General features: G+C 37.5%; 1 protein-coding gene across 1 annotated transcript; it reads left to right on the forward strand.

Moving 5' to 3' along the window:
- The first annotated feature begins 18,667 nt into the window (after positions 1-18,667).
- On the forward strand, positions 18,668-19,946 carry LOC108288673 (glyceraldehyde-3-phosphate dehydrogenase-like). The gene has a single exon (XM_037731094.1). It carries the CDS (start codon positions 18,731-18,733, stop codon positions 19,736-19,738), a length of 1,008 nt encoding a protein of 335 aa, XP_037587022.1. The 5' UTR covers positions 18,668-18,730; the 3' UTR covers positions 19,739-19,946.
- Positions 19,947-20,812: the final 866 nt, after the last annotated feature.

A 20,812-nucleotide genomic window follows, 5' to 3' on the forward strand; every position in this document is an offset into this window, starting at 1 on the left:
CATTAAAAACTATTTTCTTAATATTTTAGGGAAAGCAAATAATTGTCTTGTTTTGTTTTACTATTTATTGACCTTTTTACAGAAACTTCTTTTGGCATCACTGATGTTCTTTATGGTTTTCTGTTTTCTATTTCTTTGATCTGTGATAATTAAATATGATGCTAGATGCCATTTATTAAATTGAGGAAGTTCTTTTCTGTCCCAGTTTGCTGAGAGTTTTTCCTCATAAATTTTGTCAAATGATTTTTCTGTTTCTATTAAATAAACTCACATTTTGTTTCCTACTTATTCTGTTGATACAGTGAATTACACCGATTTTTATTTTTATTATACTTTAAGTTCTGGAATACATGTGCAGAACGTGCAGGTTTGTTATGTAGGTATGCACGTGCCATGGTGGTTTGCTGCACCCATCAACCTATAATCTACATTAGGTATTTCTCCTAATGCTATCCCTCCCCTTGTCCTCCACCCCCCAACAGGCCCCGATGTGTGATGCTCCCCTCCCTGTGTCCATGTGTTCTCATTGTTCAACTCCCACTTACAAGTGAGAACATGTGGTGTTTGATTTTCTGTTCCTGGAATTACACTGATTATTAAATGTTGAAACAGTGTTGTATTCCTGAGATAAACCCCAGTTGATCATAACATATTATCCTTTTCTATATATTGCTTAATTCCATTTGTTGATAATCTATTAAGGGGTTTTGTGCCTATAAAATATTGGTCTAAGAATATAGATCTCCTCTATCAACTCTACCAGCTGAAGGACTTTTCAGCTGATGCTGATTTCCTATATTTCCAAGTAATTTCAATTCCTCCATGTCCTGATTCTAAACACTCTGTTATTTCATGGTGAGCTTCCTTATAGTGGCCACTGTTAGGATCATCATCTCCCTCAATACTAGGATCTGCCTTCTGAACCAGAACTTTCTCACGATACGCAAAGCTGCACGTGCCACCAGTTCCTGTTCTTTCCCAGTGGGGAATTGATTTTCAGTTATTTCCCAGATGCTCATACTGTTCTCTCTCCTACTGTAGTTAGCACTCTCCCAATGTGGAATTCAGTAATTCTTTGACACCCTTGAAATTCTTCAAGTGGCAATAAAGGTAACTCAAGCATCCATTAGATCTGGTATCTCTGTACTCACTGAGTAAAGCGCTTTGCTCTTCCTGAGGCCTTCTGCTTTACTGCGCTCTAAATTTCCCTGTTTCCTTTTGCTCCACCAGTGATTCTGAGTCACCTTCTCGCCTATATGCATCGTTTTGTTTTCTCCATTGGCTCTTTCTGGTCAGTGTATAAACATTTCAGTTATCTCTCAAATTAAAATAAAAACTACCTTCATTAAAACAATCAATTTAAATAAACAAATACCTTGTTACTAATCCCTATTTTTCCTCTTCACAGCCAAGCTTCTAAAAAGAGTAATCTATACCCATTGTCTACATATTTTTTCCTTTCTCTTTCACTCCTCAAGCAATGTGAGCTTGTTTCCACCCCCAATATTTTAATGACTAAAGTTGCCCATGACTTAGTAACTGCTAACCCCCTGAAAACATTGAAAGCTTTAGTTATGTGACATTTTTGTCACATAACTAAAGGCAATCGATCACTCATTCGCCTTTCTCTATGGCTCTACATGTTAAATATTAATTCAACCCAGAGTTCTATCATTTTGCCCCTTTTATTTGGCCTTGAATATAGTAGGGGTCCCCAGAAGATTTAGTGAATAGGTGAATTTTAATTTCCTAATTTGATTAATCAGAATAATATAAAGTAGCATTACCGAGCACTTTCTACATGCCCAACACCATGCTGAATGCTTTAGATACATTTCCATTTTATTTAATTCTTTTGCAGTTTATAGGCGATATTATTAACAGCATGTTTCAGATTTAGAAAACTTGTACAAGATCAATGAGAGAGCCAACTCAATTCCCGGTCTTTTGACAGTAGAGCCTATGCCCTTAACAGTGACACTATTAATGCCCATGGCTTTTATTGTCCTCTTCGTGATTCCCAAATATTTCTCCAGACCTCTCTTCTGAGGTCTGGAACCATAGCTACAACTGGTAAGTTCCTCAAAGTCACTGTGTACGAATCTGTACTCCGGAGCTTTGTTCCCAATCTTTTCTGCATTTCCTATCTTAGTGATTAATACCACCGCACTCTTTTTTCCAATTAGGAACCTCAAAAAGCACCTTGCTCTCCTATTGCTTGCATTGTTCCTGCCCTCTAATCTTCAGTCACCACCTCCCATCAATTTTACCTCCTATTAGCCCTCCACTGCCACTTTTTCTCATCTCTTCTGCCTGCGCCCTAAGTCACATCCTTCACATCTCACTTGTCTCCCTGGTTTTAATCTCACAATTCATCCAGCTCATCACTGCCAGCATGCAAGTGAGAATCTGATTATGTTACTCTCTCTCCTAAAAATTCTTCAGAGGCTCCTAATTGCTTGCAATATAAAATTTGAGTTCTTTACCATGACATGTAAGGCCCAATAATATCTCTTCCTTCCAACCCCTTCAGCCTCATCCTCTGGTAGCTCCTCCTCCCACTCCCAAACCCTTACACTTTACACTCTATCAGTACTGGTAGTTTCCTGAACAAGCCACATTTTCTCACACCTTATTCCCACTCCTTGGAATATCTTCTCTCCTGTTTCCCCAAGTTTGTCTGTCAGACAACCTTTCCATATATCTATCTCTATTTCTATCTACATATATATAAAATAAAATTTTTAATTTTTATTTATTTATTTATATATTTTTTAAACAGAGTCTCACTCCAATGCCCAGGCTGGAATGCAGTGGTGAGATCATGGCTTATGCAGCCTTGACCTCCTTGGGTTCAGGTAATGTTCTCACCTCAGCCTCCTGAGTAGCTGGAACTACAGGCACCCATCACCATGCCTGGCTAATTATTTGTAGAGATAAGATCTCACTGTTACTCAGGCTGGTCTTAAACTCCTGGGCTCAAGTGATCCTCCCACTTCAGCCTCCCAGGGCTGGGATTACAGGGGTAAGCCATCATGCCTGGCCTCCTTCAATATTTAGGTCAGGTATTTACCACCTTGAGAAGACTTATCTGACTTTCCCAGGTGAGGTGTTCCTTGTTCTTCCATGCCCACATTGGAACTTGCATTTAATCCCCTCACATATTAAAATTAACTTATTTGTACTTATCTGCTCCCTCATTTGACTCTAAGGAGATGGATCCCGAATGTTTACAAGTATATGTTCCCGTAGATGCATGTTTTTCATGAATACGAACCTCTACTGCCTACCACAGAGTCTCAGTAAGAATTAGCTGACTATGATTAAAGCATATAGTAGGGAGAAGGGAGAAAAGAAAGGAATGGAATGAGTGACGAAGGGAAGATGGTTCTGAGTTTTAAGAAACTACTCTAGACTCCTTGTAGCTCTCTATCTTTTTTTCTGCTAAATAATCTTGGATCTCCCAATGCTAAATATTTTATTTTAATCATGGCTGAGACTTCTGTTCTCACCTGTTTGGGTATAAACGCCAAAGTCATCCTCTGTAGACAGCAAAGTGCCTTGAAAATTCTCCCACCTTCATTGGCAGATCTCTTGCCAGCTGCCAGCTTCCACTCCAATTTTAGTTCCTTTTTGTAAGGGTTATTGCTGAGTTTAAAATGAAGAAACTGAGGCCAGTATAAGAAAATTAAATGCTAATTTATTCAGCTCCCGGGCGAGGTTCTGTGGTCCGGAGAAACGGGCCAGAGAAGTCGCGCTGACTTCCTGGGTCGTGGGGTTTTTGTGGCTATGGGTAACAAGCAACAGCTGGGTGCTCTGATTGGCTCCAGGGAAGCGGGATTGGGACTGAGCAGGCGCTACTGGTTGGCGGGCTGTTGGGCGGGTTTTTCTAGTACAAGGGCCGGCCAGGGTTGCATCAGCCACAGCCTTCCAGGGGAGCCATGCGGCAGAGCTAGGTGCCAAGTGCAGAGCCAGGTGCCGGGTGCAGAGCCAGGTGACCGGTGCAGAGTCAGGTGCTCAGTGCAGAGGTGGGTGTGTCCGGCCTCTCAGCGAAGCAACCGGCCTTACACTTTTTATGGAAACCCTTGAATCCATAACAATATGATAAGCAAAGAAAACCAAATTTTCTTTTGAATGTGGTAATGATAGTTAATGATAGAAATATACTCAACCAAAGTGTCAGATTGCCCAGGAATAACATATTGTAATTAGTCTGTCTAAAGATATTTCTATTACTAAAAATACTTAAATACTTAAGAGCTACTTATTTGGAACATTTTGTTCATCGTTCAAAATCTGTATTAATTTTTAATTAAAAAACTTGTTAATTTCTCAAAGAAAAATATACTGGGAATTTTTGCATTTTAACTTTTGAGTTAACAAAGCTATCAGTGATAAATAAAGAAAATAAATTGTCACTCTGAGAGTAAAGAAAGATGGTAAGATAACAGAGAGATGGTTTGTCTGTACAGAAAAATCTTGTTCTCTAAGCAAGTTTCTAAGGGAAGAGTGTTTGTGTCAGTGTAGGTAAGGAGAAAAATAGGATACAATTAACTATGCATTAGGGATTTTTGCAAGTCAAGAGTTTAAAATGTAATCTTTAATTAGATAGAGAAATCCCCACTCTTGAGAGTATTAGATATCTCTTAGTTCTGCGGGAAATATCGAATGAGAGTGACTTTAAGGTCCATTACTCTAGTAATCTGCCCTTAATTCCCTTCTTAGTTTTCATAAACTTTTCAGAAGTAAAATCTGCTAATGAAATAGTTTGTATTTTCATAATTAATCCAGTAGAAGGTAAATATTTATGCAATAAAAGAAAAAAATAACTTTTAAATATTTACTTTATCAGAAACTAAACCTTTTGTAGTGTGCCTTTCTGCAGTCAGCATTTCAACTCATCTGCTACCAGCACAGTGCTTGTCTTTATCTTAGTCTTACTCATTAAACCAAGGCTATACTGATTTATACCTAAAAATAGCAAACAATGCACTCTTCCTGCTTCCTTAGTAGGAGAAATCATTGATCCAAGGACGTTTATTCGCTAGTTATGTTTATTCTCTGGATGTGTTCTATCACTCTCTTGCGAGATTAGGTTTCATGTAATATTGTTTTACTTTTCCTTAAGCTATTTGAATTTCCTCTCCAAAATATGCTTTAGAAAGCCTAACTTCATCTCTCTCTCTCACTTATCTCTTGCTGTTGTTCAACTGTATTACTTTTCTTTCTTCAACAACTATTCTTGATTTCCCACTTTCCACTCCTATCCCTGTAATTCCTAATAGAAAAGGCCTACTGCACTTGGATTTCTAACAATGTACATTCTGTTCTAAGGTACATTATGCTGGTATCTTACCTATTGTGAAAGGTTCCTAATTGTAATTGCTACAGAATTCTTTGAATTACAAAAAGGCTTTTTCTTTTTCTCATCAATAATAGTTGTCTTTTGTTCTCTTGGTTTTCAAAGCATATGAATCCATTAGCAATATACAGCACCAGTATTCTAAAACCACCTCAGATAGCTAATTGTTTGCTATTCAGCTACTTTCAAAACCAAGTAAGAGATGTGGGGTTTATGAAAGTTTTCAATGTAAATGCTTTTCATTGAAACCCCTAGGTAGCCTAAGCTTTTTTTTTTTTTTCCATTAAATTAGAGCCCTGGAAGACTGCATGGTTGTACCCTATTAACTTACATTTTATAGAACCAGTTGTACTAAAGTTTATTTTTAAAACTGTTGACTTTAATGGAAGATTGTTATAAGAAAAAAACATTAAAAATTTGTTTTTATATTGATAGTTTTGATTATAAAACTATTGCAGAGGATATTTTTCTTAAGTAATAATGGTTAACAGTCTTCATATAAGTAATAAATGAGAAATTTGTTTTGGAATTTGGCTGCAGAGAATAAATAGGTCTTCCAGAAATATTGACATAATTTTTCTTTTCTCATTATAATTATAAAATAACATATTTCTCCCCATTTCCTGCCCCAACCCTGACTGCTAGGTTACTCAGAGCAAAACGTGATATACAATCACATTAACCATGTCAATGCTTTCAAAATTTTGGACCTTGCATAATACCTTCATGATGTTTTCCATATCCTTATATTTCCAGAAGAATAATTTATATTCTAATTTTAATCAAATCATGTTTTTACTTCAGCAAATATCTTTTATAAGAATACTCGGGTGTGATGTGCTAGCTATGTATTTAATTCACATTGAAATAGTATTAAACTATTAAAATAAAAAAATTATTATTTATATATGTTTAGAATCATCTCACATACTATCAGTGGTACACATATATTAGAAGACATTAAATTATGTTAACTTTTAGGATTGGCTTATTTTGTCCTCCTACGTTTGGTTCTGATTTTTCTTTTTAATAACTTTATTGTATATGCCTCTCATTGCCTCAAAATATCTTTGCTAAAAGGGACTTTTGACTACAAATGGCAACAATTTAAATGTATTCGCTTATGGGTTTTGTTGTTGTTGTTGTTGTTGTTGTTGTTGTTTGTTTGTTTTAAGTGAGTTGGATCTCTCTGTTCTAATAATGGAAAAGTCCAAGATAGAACTCTTCAGGCTTAGCTGGATCCAGGGTTCAATGACATCAGCAGGTCTCAGCCTTTATTCTTCATCTTTCAGCTTTATCCTATGTAGCCACTATTTTCGGACAGACTCTTTTCATATGCTGGCTCCCTGAAGCTCCAGGACATGTCACCAACCAGCTTAGCAATAATTTCAGCAAAAACAAACAAGCAAAACAAGACAAAACAAACAAACAAAATCTCTCATCTTTTCTACAAAGAGCAAAAATCTTAGGTCTGGCTCTCATTGTCCTGACCAGAGTCATGTGCCCATTACTGAACCGGTCACTGTGGCATGACATTGTAGTTAGGTTGATACAGCTTGGATCATGCACCTGTAAGAGATGTGTCAGTTCCACGACACCACATATATTAATAGTAGGGTGGATAGTCCTCTAAAGGAAAAGAGAGGTTTGGTTACGAGTGGTAGGGAAAATGATGAGTAGTGGTTAATCAAAAACATTAGGTATGCATCACAAAGCAGGGTTGCCAGATTTAGAGGGAAAATAAAAAGCAGGACACCTGAGGACATTTACAGTTCAAATAAACAATGAATAACTTTTAGTATAAATATGTCCCATGCAACCTTTGGGACTGCTTATACTAAAAAATTATTTATTATTTATTATTATCTGTTAAATTATTTGTTAAAAATTATTTATTTATTATTAATTATCTGAAATTCAAATTTAAGTGAGCATTCTATATTTTATCTGACAACCCTACCACAAATGTATATACATAAATTTAATTTTTAAAAAATATAAGATTGAAATTAAAAGAATAGGAAAATAAGTAATCTTATATTAGGCAGCCACTTCATCCATCTAGAATCATAGGTACTATAAACATAACTACAGTACTACATAACTACAGTAAAAATAAATAACATTTACAATTAAATTTTCATTATTAAAATAAAAACCAAAGAATTTTATTTCAATAATTTAAGCAACCGGACCTCACTTTATTTACATAGATGTCGTTGATATAATTTTAATATCTATATTTTGTGCTTTCTGGTTTGTTTTTCTGGGAAAGACCTATCTTATTAGGATATTTCCACTTGTTTAGGACTCCTGAAATGTGAAATTATAAGTCATTTTGGTTACATTTATTGGGCAATGGCTACTACAATGTTTTCTTGATTCATCCTGAGACTCAGAGTCTTAGGATGTTTTTTTGCTGATGTCATCTGATAGACTTGTATTAGGCAGGCTGATTCATCAGTGTATACTGTACACCTGCACCACCACCCTCATGGCAGCACTTCCTCTGCCATTTGAGGAAGTACATCTTCTCTTGTGGCATGTAGTCTTGGTAGGATGGTCAGTTCAGTGTCCTGCCATCTCTGACCAGGTGAACCTGTGACACAACTCAGGCTAAGCAAACAATTTCTACCTCAATTTTGAGTTTCAAGAGGAATTACTTTGGAGCCAGAAGAGGAGTTTATTCATTCTGATGAACTAGCCGAGGAGATTGTCCATTTGTTCTTTTTTTTTTGCTATGATTCCAGGCAAATGACATTGCCCCTGTTTCTGTCCTAAGATTTGTATGAGCCTTCTAATAATTTCCTTTTTGTATGCTAGAGTCTGTTTCTATTTTCAGAGACCCATGAGCCTTTCTAAGTAAATGTCACATGATTTTGATATTTTAAATCGTATTTCTCATGTCAGCTTATAAATTCAACATAAGAATATACTAATACTGAAGTAGAGCTTTTATGATATTGTCACAGGGAGAGAAACACAAGTGAGTTCATTACCTATGTATGTTTAGTCTTCTTCTTTTTTTTTCCTAAGTAGAATTATGGGTTCAAGCAAGAAGATCTAACCTAATTAACCTTTCTAATTGTGTCAAGTACATGTTCAAGATACAGTGTAAGGCTCTTGGGAAGATGTAAGGATTAAAAGCATAGTTCTGGATTTCAATGAGTTAATAAAAAGATTGGGTTCTATAGGAAACCAACTCTGGGATGGAGTTTAGCAGTTAGACTGTGTATAGGAACGTTTATGGGATCTGTACTTGTTAGAGAGAGGGGTAAGGAAGAAGCAGGAGTAGGCAGAAGGAAAAGTTGAATTGTGGAGCAGAACCAGCAACAGTTTTTCTGGTCCTAGGAAAACCTCTGGGGTTAGAATGGCCCTTCAGAGTATTCCCAACATTGTGTGAATTAGTCATTGGGTATGAAGTGCCAAGAAAGGGGCATGACCTTGACTGAGGTGGCTCTCTGCAATTGGAGCAATCCTGAAAAGGCTGTCAGCTGATGGCTCCTGCCAACAGCCCTTCTAGCATGGGAAAAACAAGTCCTCCTGGAAGGAGAATCTGAGTGATGCATCACAGTGCCCACTACAATTCACCAAGTGCAAGAGACTATGCAATGCAAACATCTGTCTGCTCTATAGTTTAAATAGTCCTTTTGTAAATAATCTTATAGACTAATAATGGCTGCCTCAAATCTGTAAGAGAAAGAGACTTGAATAAAAAACAACCACCATGAAACAAAAAGTTGACCCCTTGCTAATCCTAGGTAAAATGTTGTATGAAGACTCTTGGATTTCACAGTGAAATTTCTCTCAACAACTGAAATGACAAACCCATGGTTACCAGCTTTTATTTTTGCCAAGTAAAGATTTTTTTTTAACAATAATTAAAAAGAGGATATTTTAATAATAAAAGGCTGGGCATAATATTAGATAAAGTTTAAACTGAATAAATATTCCATTGTAAAACATTCACTGCATTATTCTTCATTTCATCACCCACAGGAGAAAAGTTTATCACTGATGGTTTGTCCATGTACTGGCATTTGGAAATTATTACCATAAGCGGGAAATTAAAAAAAAATCCTACCATGGAAGTTCCAGGGAAGACCTGGTAGAAAAGGTAACATTAAAGCTGGAAAGATAGGTAACAAGATGAGTCAGTGAAGAGGTTTCAAGTTGAGTGAACAGTGTGAACAAAGGCTCACAGATGGGGAAGTGCAGGGAGTAATAACACAATGAAGTGTAGTAATCCTGCTCAAGGGAGCATTAGTCATGGAGAGGAGTGTTGAGAAATGAAACTAGAGTACATTGGGGTCAGATTATTCAGCAGACAATGGGAAGTAGTAGAGATTTTGGGGCAAAGAATTTACATGATCTGAGTTGTGCTTTAAGAAAAGTAATTCATCAGTAAAAACGTTTTATTTATGACATATTCTTTAAATGGATTACATGGCAGAGATTCTGTGTCTCATTATGAAGCAATTGTTGTAGTCTGTGAAAGGCAAAAGGAAGATATGAATTAAGGGTGGGGTACTGAGAATAAGAAGGAGGAAATGAATGTAAATACAGTAGAAAGAGAATCACCAGAGCTTGGCAATTTATTGGAGGGCTTATGGAGAAGAAAGAGGAAAAAACAATGGTAGCTTCATTAACAGAAAAAGAGAGTGAGGAAGAGAGATTTTAGAAAGAAGATGAAAAGTTCAGTTAGTTCTAAGCATCCTAACTTTAAATAATCTGCCTTGGGAAGAGCAGGCTAAAGAGAAGAAGATCTATTTCTAAAAATACTTTCCTTTCTTGTTACAATAGCATGGATAGTAGAGCTTCAACCGACAAATAAATAAAAGCAGTCCTCATTTTGCATGGTACGATGTTAACCGAATCTCATATTTGTTGAAATTATTTCCTTACTATTCACTGACTCCAAATCTCAGTCAACATGGTACTATCTGAAATGAGGAACACAGATTTCAAAAACTACATATCAGTGTTGCTGTACCTTAACACTATTAATATTTCAGACTGCATAATTCTTTGTTGAGGAGGCTGTCTGTGCATTGGGTGTTTAGCAACCTCTCTAGCTTCTACCCACTAGATACCAGTAGCATGTAGTATCCCATTTCAGTTACCCAGCTTGTTATTCTCTTCAGCTTATCATTCATAGACATTGGCAATATTTTTCTTTCATAGTGCTTCATCTCCTTACTAATATCTTGTTGCAATTTAAAACCTTTTAGTTGTTATGGTATTTTGGCTTTTCATTATAGGTAGTTTGGACATGATACTGATTACTTGGTTTGATGGTTAGTGTGTCAACTTGACTGGCCACAGGGTGCCCAAGGTAAACATTATTTCTGAGAGTGTCTGTGAGGGCATTTCTGGATGAGATTAGTGTTTGTTTTTGTGTGTGTGTTTTTGTTTGTTTGGTTTGAGTTTTTTTTTTTTTTTTAACTTACCCATCCATGTAGACTTTAGCATTTGAACTAATGGACTCAGTAAAGTACATTGCCCAAGGTGGAGGGCATCGTATAATCTATTGAGGGCCTAGTAGAACAAAAGGCAACAGGAAGAGAAATTAACGACTTTTGCTGCTTGCCTGACTGCTTGAGCAGGGACACCTCACCTCATCTTTTCCAGCTCTCAGTCTGGGATTTACATCAGCTCCCCTGGGTCTCAGGCCTTTGAACTCAGACTGACTGATTGGCTTTCCTGGGTCTCCAGCTTGTAGACGGCAGATCATGGGACTTCTCAGCCTCCATAACCATGTGAGCCAATTCCTCAGAATAAATCTCCTTCTTTGTATATAAAAAGGGAAACCCAGGAAGTTCAAAGCTCTGATATGTGTATATATTTCCTGTTCTGTTTCTCTAGAGAACCTTGACTTATATACTTGGATTTGGATAGAAGTCACTAAGGCTGGAAGCAGAGCGATTGGTGGATAGATTCCTTGGTAACAGCAACATCTAGTCATGGTTCAGGCAATAGGTGGGCATCTCAATGAGTGGCAACAGCGTAATCATAATACCCATGTACCTGAGACATGTGACACTTTGGCATCTAGACATGTGACACAGGGGACTTGTCATCTGAGAGGCTTGTGCACGAATAACAGGATTTCCAACCATTGAAAACAATGTTTCTGGTACAAGATTTCAAACGCGGAGACTAAAGTTAAAATAGACAAAAGGGTGCTTCATCTTAGTGGTGGGAATGAGTAAGTAGGCAAAAAACTAAGACTGAAACTAAGAAATAGGGACAAAGCAGCAGTCCAATTATTTGATGTATGTAGTGCAGAAATTGTGACTTGTGGAATAGTAAATGAAACCTGTGGGAAGTGAAGCATCTTTGAAATGGAATTACAGAAAATTGTCTTAAAGCCAAGCTCTGCCTGATGAGAGCTGCTTCTGCGCCTTTAGCCTCAAGTCAGAAAGAAATGGGGTGGGACTGGAAGGTCAAAGGGTGCAGAGGGCCATCCACCAAGTGAGGGACAAGGACACTGATAGTAGATACTACAGTTAAAAAGTGGAATCTTATGTCAGACCAGACCACAACCATGAAAAAGAACTGATAATGCCAGCTATTCATGGCATACAATATTGTCTCCTAAGATTCAGTGGTTGTCTTGATTTGGTTTCTTTTTGTTTTTCTATGTCATTGGAACTTGTATTCCATAGGAATATTTTTTGATGGTTTAAGTCTAATCTTGCCTGTGGAAGCTTGTGGCAGTCTTCTGTTTTTTCCTGATTCTTATTCACACTTAGTTTTTGCTTCTTTATATTTTATGGTTAATTAAGGAGTTTTTGCTGCTAATGGAACAAATAGTCCAGGTGCTTTTCTTGTGTGAGTTCCTGTTTGTGCTCTTATATGGGAAAGATGAACTGTGGTTTATCAGATTTGACTCTATTTCTGCAGTTTAAAAAAGTAAATATTTACTGTTTCATTTATTTAAAACGTATCTATTTATGAATCATAATTATGCTTTGTTATTTTCCTTAATTATTTTCTGTTTTCTATGGAAGATTAAGATAAGAACAAATTAATTACTACCTGAAATTACATAATTGGTTTAAAAATTTCACGTTAGTTTATACTAGCTCAATTTATGCTTGTTCAAACAGGGATAACTACAGGATACCTATATACTTTAGGGATAAATTTTATCTCATAGAATGTTTTTATATAATGTACATTTTTTACATGTTATTAGCTCTTAACAATTCAATTTCACGTTGGGGATGGTTTGTGTGCATTTTCTTTACAGAAACCAACTCATTGAATCAAATCTTTACTGTTTGCCTAATTAAATCCCTAAAGCTCATGATGCAGAATTCAAAAGATATCTTAATCTAAAAGGGAATTTTTAAATTTTTCAAGTTGAACTTTCTTCTTAATGCTCATTTTTGTTTTCATCTTTCCCTTCAAGTTTCCTGCTTCTTAATAAATTCATTTAGTCAGTCAGTCAATAATTCCATATTCATCCATCTGTTCATCAAACATTTGTTTTACGCTCTGTTATGCATGGCAGTCTGCTACTCAGTGAGGAGTCAAGGGTGAGTGAGATATGGTCTCACATACTTCATTTTTTTTTTTAATTTTTAAATTTCTGGGGTTTTTTAGAGGCAGAATCCTGTTCTGTTGCCCAGGCTGGAGTGCAGTGGCTTGATCGTAAACTCACTGCAGCTTCAAACTCCTGGGTTCAATTCCTGGGCTCAAGTGATCCTCCCACCTCAGCCTCCCAAGTAGCCTGGGGTGCATACCACCATGCCCAGTTAATTTTTTAGAAACTTTTTAGAGACATGGGGTCTTGCTATGTTGCCCAGGGGTCTTAAACTCCTGGCTTCAAGCAGTCCTTCCACCTCAGCCTCTCAAAGTGCTGGGATGATAGATGTGAGCCATCACGCCTAGTCACATGCTTAATTCTTGCTCCTATGTTTTGCTCAGTGTGGCATGCTCCCTTGCCTTGACCTTCAATTTGTCACAAAATCTTGTCAATTCTGCTTTTTTTTTTTTTTTTAAGGTGGATAGTTAAATTGCATTTTTTTTTTTTTTTTTTTTCCCGTGAAATCTGTCTCTTGCTTTTCTTCCCAGCCTCTGTTACCATCCTAGATCAGATATCTATTATGATTGGGATAGTGGCAACTGCTAATTAATAGATCTCTGTTTTTCCCCTAATACATGGTCAATGCTGCGGTCATAGGATCTCCTTGAAATGCAAAGCAGACTGTCTCAAGCCACTCAAAAACCCTTCAATATTTTTCATGTCCTTTACGATAAAAGTCCAGATTCCTAATGTTCTTCAAGCCTTTTTCTGATCCGTCTCACATATATCTCATCTGCCTGTTTAGATCCTTGAACATATGTTCTCTAACCTCTGGGTCTTTGGAGGCACCTTCCCTTCTGACTCTTCCTGTCAGTATTCTTTATCTCTCACCTTCTTCGCTATGCTTCTCCTAGCTAATTCCAGGCAAATTTAAGTCTCACTACGCTCACTACTTCCAGGAAGCTTTCTCTGGGTTAGATATCTCTTCTATATGTACCTTTACCACAGACAGTACTAAAATTTCTTCTCTTTTTGTCCTGTTTCCTTCCACAAGCAACTTGAGAGCAGGGAAATATCCTTTCCTCTCTAGATACCTAGAATCTAGCTTAGTGTTTGTTGTACTGTAGGTGCTAAATAAGCACTTGATTGAATAAGGCAACAACTCATGACATATTTTAAGAGAATACTTGTATATCTTTTAAAAGTGTCTTAAGAGGCCAGGCATGGTGACTCACACCTGTAATCCCAGCACATTGGGTAGACCACTTTGAGTGGTGGAAGCAGGAAGATTGCTTGAGGCCGGGAGTTTGAGACCAGCCTGGGCAACATCGCAAAACCACATTTCTACAAAAAATTTAAAAATTAGGCATAGTGGCACATGCTTATAGTCCTAGCTACTCAAGAGGCTGAGGCGAGAGGATTGCATGAGCCTATGAGTTTGAGGCTGCAGTGAGCTGTGATCACGGCATGGCACTCCATACTGAGAGACAGAGACAGATCCTGTCTCTAAAAAAAAAAAGAATACCGTCAGGGTTCCTATTTTATGTTTCATACTAAGCTATATGTTTAAAATCAGCAATGACTTGTTAGTCTTCAACCACATCTGGAATAAGACAAAAAAAAAACAGCAAAGTCACTGTCCTTTGTGCCATGTGTAAAATGCTGAGTGCAGTCTATTTGTGACAGGAACTTGATGTAGCCTACTTTATTTTAATATCTGAATTTTGTTTTATCTTTTTTTTCCTCTGCATTAAGTGACACACCAAAAAGAGTTCCCTACTTTTTTTGGTCATTCTCTAGATGAATATTTAAAATGGCACACTACCCTAGGCAATTGGTGTAACAGGAAGTCCCCTAAACCAGAAGTTGGAAGACCTGTAGCTATCTGGAAATATAGAGCAGACCACGTGTATGTCACGTTTGCAAGCTCAAACTGGCCTGGCCACTTTAGTCATCTGGAAAATCAGAGGAACTGGGTTAGAGAAGATTTTCTCAGGCACACCCAACACTTGCCTTCTATAATCCATTTTAAATAGGAATTAAGACAGTTTCAATTTATATAAAAGTTTCAAGAAAACATCTTCTACAGAAAGTAAGATATCTTTCTATACGTCTCTGCTTATATGGCAGAGATCTCAGCTTTAAATTGGACTGGGCCTACTGTTGGGACTCAGCATGACTGGGTGGCATTTGAGCACTGGTAGGACAAGCCTAAGAAGAGCATGGGTTTCATGGACTGATTGGCATGAAGACTTTTGGGCTGCAGGAAGTCTGAGGAAGCTTTATGCATGGGAGCCTGGGAGCTAGAAACCAATGCAATAAGGGGCAACATGCTGTCTCTTCTTGATCTTATATTAAATCAAGGCCCCTTGTGGAGAGGCATGTTAGGCAAAAGCTGCAGGTGTGTGGCTTTTATGATTTTTGAGATGGGGAAACACTCTGTTGCACAAGCTGGTGTGCAGCAATGTGATAATAGCTTACTGTAACCTCAAAATTCTGGGCTCAAGTGATCCTTCTGTCTCAGTTTCCCAAGTAATTGGGACTACAGGTGGGCACCACCAGGCCTGGCTAATTTCAATTTTAATTTAATTTTAATATTTATTTATTTATTTATTTTTGAGATGGCATGTTGCTCTGTCACCCAGGCTAGAGTGCAGTGGCACAGTCTTGGCTCACTGCAACCTGTGCTTCTTGGGTTCAAGCGATTCTCCTGTCTCAGCCTCCTGAGTAGCTGGGATTACAGGCACCACCATTGCGCCCAGCTAATTTTTGTATTTTTAGTAGAGATGGGATTTCACCATGTTGGCCAGGCTGGTCTTGAACTCCTGACCTCGTGATCCACCCGCCTAGGCCTCCCAAAGTGCTGGGATTACAGGCATGAGCTACCGCACCCTGCCTTTATTTTTATATTTTGTAGAGATGTTCTCTTGCTGCGTTGCACTAGGCTACTCACGAACTCTTGACCTCAAGCTGTCCTCCCATATGGGCCTCCTAAAGTGCTGTGATTGTAGGTGTGAACCACCATGCCTGGCTGAAGGCGCCATTTTCATGAGGGAAGATGAGGTTTGGGAGAGGAACATGTCCTACATTTTGGGGCAGCACACACTACAGTGCTGGCACGAAGAGCTGTGGGGTGCTCTTTCTTATCCTTACACTGCAGATTTGGGATGTATTAGGAAACATGTCTTTTGACAGTGATGATGCTTCCCTTCAAGTGGCTTCTCAACCAAGGTTGGTGAAAGGATCCATTGATTGTGACCATAGGCAAAATATCCCTGAAAACTCAAAAAATAATTATGGTGAAGGGGAATTATGCAACAGACCATTGTCCTGGGAAGTGCATAGGAGAATAAGAAATTCACCAAATTTGAGTAATTACAGTTAATAAAAACTCCTTGGTGCTCCCATAATGAGACTGTTTTGAAGCCATACACCACCACCATTGTGCCATTTTTATGAAAGAATTCTCTTACCATTATTTACTCTTACTCTGTGCCAAATGGTGGCCACTGGCCATATGTGTCTGTTGACTACATGAAATGTACCTAATTTGAATTCACATGAGCTATAAGTGTCAAATACATACTGGATTTCTGAAATAGTATAAAAAACAATGTAAAATATTATTCATTTTTATATTGATTACATGTTGAAATGATGTCTTGAATATATTGGGTTAAATAAAATATATTGCTAAAATTATTCATATGATTCTTTTTACTTTAGTGTGGTTAATAGAAAAGAAAATTAAAAATAGTACATGTGGCTCACATAATTTTATTAGACAGAGATGACTGATACTTAACATTTAAGTGCTAAATCATATGCTGCTTATTTTAATTTTTAATTCACATGTGCAAAAAGTTTTGGTTTGATAAAATTATAAATTCCTTGAGGATAAATTCTATGTTTCTATTTTTCATTAGTCCAGATGCTTAAGCACGATTAGCACCTGATTTCACTACATACTTATTGATTTGAATTAATTTTAAAAGATTTTTTTAAATTTCCATAAAACTGTGAATCACTTTTAGGTGGTGTCCTAGATAAGTGCATTTTGATTTTAAACAGAATTTTGTATTGCTATAAAAAGCATTCAGTTCAGAAAATGTGCTAATGAATAACAGAATTATTTGAATTCCATTATGAGCTTATTTTTCGATCTCCTTGTTTTATATTTCTAAAATGAGAAATTTAAGAAAGAAATGAGGGCATATTTCTTCATTAGCTTTTTTTGTGCTTATTTCTGTAAGATTTTATTAATTTATAATTGAAAGAAATATTAACTGATTTTCTAAAATTCTAATTATTTTTATTTTTAGCTACTTATTTTGAAATAATTTTCTCACAGAAGATTTATAAGAGCAGCGTAAGACAACTCCTATATACTTCTCAAGCAGATTTATCAATTTTTTGCCACATTTGCTTTATTGTTCCATATCTATCTATCTATCTATTAATCATCTATTCATATTATTTCATGAGTCATCTGAGAGATAGTTGCAGGCATTTATACTTCTTTACTCCAAAGTACATCAAAGAGCATTTCCTAAGAATAAGTGTGTTCTTTTATAAAATCATAATAAACGGATCAATTTCATGACGTTTAACACTAATTCGATGCAATTATCCATTATACAATACATATCTAAATATTGCCAATTGATGGGGGGGTCAATTCAAGATTATGCCTTGCATTTAATTGTCATGTCTTTTTTAGTTTCCTTTAATCAATAACGGTTTCCAGCCCTTTTTTTTCACTTTTGTCTTTCATGGCAGTGATATTTTTAAGAGTGTTGGGCCTCTTAAATTGAAATAATTTTTAATTGTTTTGTACAATGTGTTTTGATGTGAGTTTCCTGGTGATGAGATGCAGGTTATGAATCTTTTGGCAGGAGTGCAGCCTAAGTGATGTTGCGATCTCAGGCGCCACATCAGGAGCACAGGATGTTAGCTTCCCATTTTGGTGATGCCAGCTTGATTAAGATGATGTCCATAGATTTTTGTACTGTAAAATTTCAGGTTTTACCTTTGTAATTTGTAAATAGTCAGTAGAGAGATACTTTGACAATCCAAATATCTAAATATTCCTCTTCAAAATTTAACCTATATTTTTAGCCTATAATGATGCATCATACTTGAATTAATCATACTTCTGTTTATTCTTTAGCCAAAGCAGTATATTGCAACAGTTTAAATGCAAAAGTAGAGACGAGAGTCCAAATGAATTCTATTAGGCAGATATTGAAGAGATTTGTAAAAATGTAAAATAATGCCACTCTTCTTACTAGATTTTTTGTTTGTTTGTTTTGGAAAAATAAATATATTTACATACAAATATGTTACCCATGTTAATATGTAAGAGGCTTACATAAGATTCCAGATTCCACATTTCAACTAAACTTTATTGTTATTTTACAATAAATTAATAATAAATATTTTAAAAAATTATCAGTATTAATTTCTAACATAGTAAACATCAATAGCTATTGCCCACATAAACCAAGGCCCTCTGAAGTCCTCAACATTTTGATAATAAAAAGGGGTTTTGAGAAGAAAAAGTTTGAGAACTATTGTCCAAGACCAAATGAAATGCTGATATCAGTGCCACAACCTAGACATATCTTGAAAGCCGGCATTCTTCAATCATCTTCCTAACTGCTAAGTGAGAATTTCCATTGTGTATTATTGTTCCCCAACAATACAACCTTATCATTCACATTACAGTTTCAGGAAAAGAGCTGTAAGAATGGTGAGACTCCGGCTCTCTGCTGCTCCTGTTTGCCAGACAGCCGCATCTAGTATCCCATCGCCAGCCACATCTCTGAGACACCATGGGGAAGATGAAGGTCGGAGTTAATGGATTTGGTCGTATTGGGCGCCTGGTCACCAGGGCTGCTTTTAACCCTGGTAAAACGGATATTGTCGCCATCAATGATCCCTTCATTGACCTCAACTACATGGTCTACATGTTCCAGTATGATTCCACCCATGGCAAATTCCATGGCACTGTCAAGGCTGAGAACAGGAAGCTTGTTATCAATGGAAATCCCATCACCGTCTTCCAGGAGCGAGATCCCTCCAAAATCAAGTGGGGCGATGCTGGCGCTGAGTACATGGTGGAGTCCACTGGCGTCTTCACCACCATGGAGAAGGCTGGGGCTCACTTGCAGGGGGGAGCAAAAAGGGTCATCATATCTGCCCCTTCTGCTGATGCCCCCATGTTCGTGATGGGTGTGAACCATGAGAAGTATGACAACAGCCTCAAGATCGTCAGCAATGCCTCCTGCACCACCAACTGCTTAGCGCCCCTGGCCAAGGTCATCCATGACAACTTTGGTATCGTGGAAGGACTCATGACCACTGTCCACGCCATCACTGCCACCCAGAAGACCGTGGATGGACCCTCTGGGAAACTGTGGTGTGATGGCCGTGGGGCTCTCCAGAACATCATCCCTGCCTCTACTGGAGCTGCCAAGGCTGTGGGCAAGGTCATCCCTGAGCTGAACGGGAAGCTCACTGGCATGGCCTTCCGTGTCCCCACTGCCAACGTGTCAGTGGTGGACCTGACCTGCCGTCTGGAAAAACCTGCCAAATATGATGACATCAAGAAGGTGGTGAAGCAGGCGTTGGAGGGCCCCCTCAAGGGCATCCTGGGATACACTGAGCACCAAGTGGTGTCCTCTGACTTCAACAGCGACACCCATTCTTCCACCTTTGATGCTGGGTCTGGCATTGCCCTCAACGACCACTTTGTCAAGCTCATTTCCTGGTATGACAATGAATTTGGCTACAGCAACAGGGTGGTGGACCTCATGTCCCACATGGCCTCCAAAGAGTAAGACCCCTGGACCACCAGCCCCAGCGAGAGCATGAGAGGAAGAGAGGCCCTCACTGCTGGGGAGTCCCTGCCACAGAGTCCCCCACCACACTGAATTGCCCTTCCTCACAGTTTCCATGCAGACCCCTTGAAGAGGGAGGGGCCTAGGGAGCCCCACCTTGTCGTGTACCATCAATAAAGTCCCCTGTGCTCAGCCAAAAAAAAAAAAAGAATGGTGAGACTCCTTGAGCTAGAAAAATTAAAAGATATCATTATGTTTAAAATGCAAGTGATCTTCGTCTTCATATCATCAACACAAATACTAATAGCAGACGTGTATTGACATAAAATAGTTTTATCTCTTGACCATATTAATATAGTTTCTTTTTTTGAAATATATTAAAAAAAAATTCTGTAAAAGTAGGGTGACCGTACATCCTGATTTGCCTGGCAGGATCCCAGTTTATACCAGTTGTTCTGGTATAATTTATTAACTAGCTCCTCCTTTCACTTTCAAAACTGTTTCAGCTTGGACAGTAAGTTTCATGGTTCATCTTTCGTAATATCCTTATTGATGATAGGATTTCTTGGTTCAGTAACCTTGGGAAATTAATCATATTTCATTTCCCTCTTAGAAATTTACAACATATACTAGCTTCCGAGAAGTCATATAATAAATGTTTTTAACTTAGTGTAACTCAATGTTTCCTAAATTTATTTCATTATGAAACTCCTTTTTTCCTGTGACACATATAGCAACTCATGGAGCACACTTAAAATTAGTTTAACCATATTGAGAATTTTTCAGTGCCAGGTTTTTGACTAACAGGTTTCTACCACAGGAGGAATTACAATTTTTTATTATTATGTAAATAAATATGCAATCTTTATACAATAAGCCTCTTTGACTTTTTCTAAAGTAGCATTGATATGAGCAGATGTCTACTTAAGGAAATGCTTTGCTTTTATTCGTGATCAGGAAATCTGTGTTCCTGCTAATTTCAGTTAATTTCAATAAATATTCATCCCATGCATCCTACACATCAAGCCCTGGCTAGTACCGATCATGCAAAGATGAATCAGACACGATCCCTTA

This window comes from Cebus imitator, unplaced genomic scaffold (genome assembly GCF_001604975.1).
Source record: "Cebus imitator isolate Cc_AM_T3 unplaced genomic scaffold, Cebus_imitator-1.0 Scaffold381, whole genome shotgun sequence".
Lineage (NCBI taxonomy): Eukaryota > Metazoa > Chordata > Mammalia > Primates > Cebidae > Cebus > Cebus imitator.

Bases quoted from the DNA above. Each gene is read 5' to 3' on its own strand.
- LOC108288673 (XM_037731094.1), top strand. From the start codon at position 18,731: ATGGGGAAGATGAAGGTCGGAGTTAATGGATTTGGTCGTATTGGGCGC.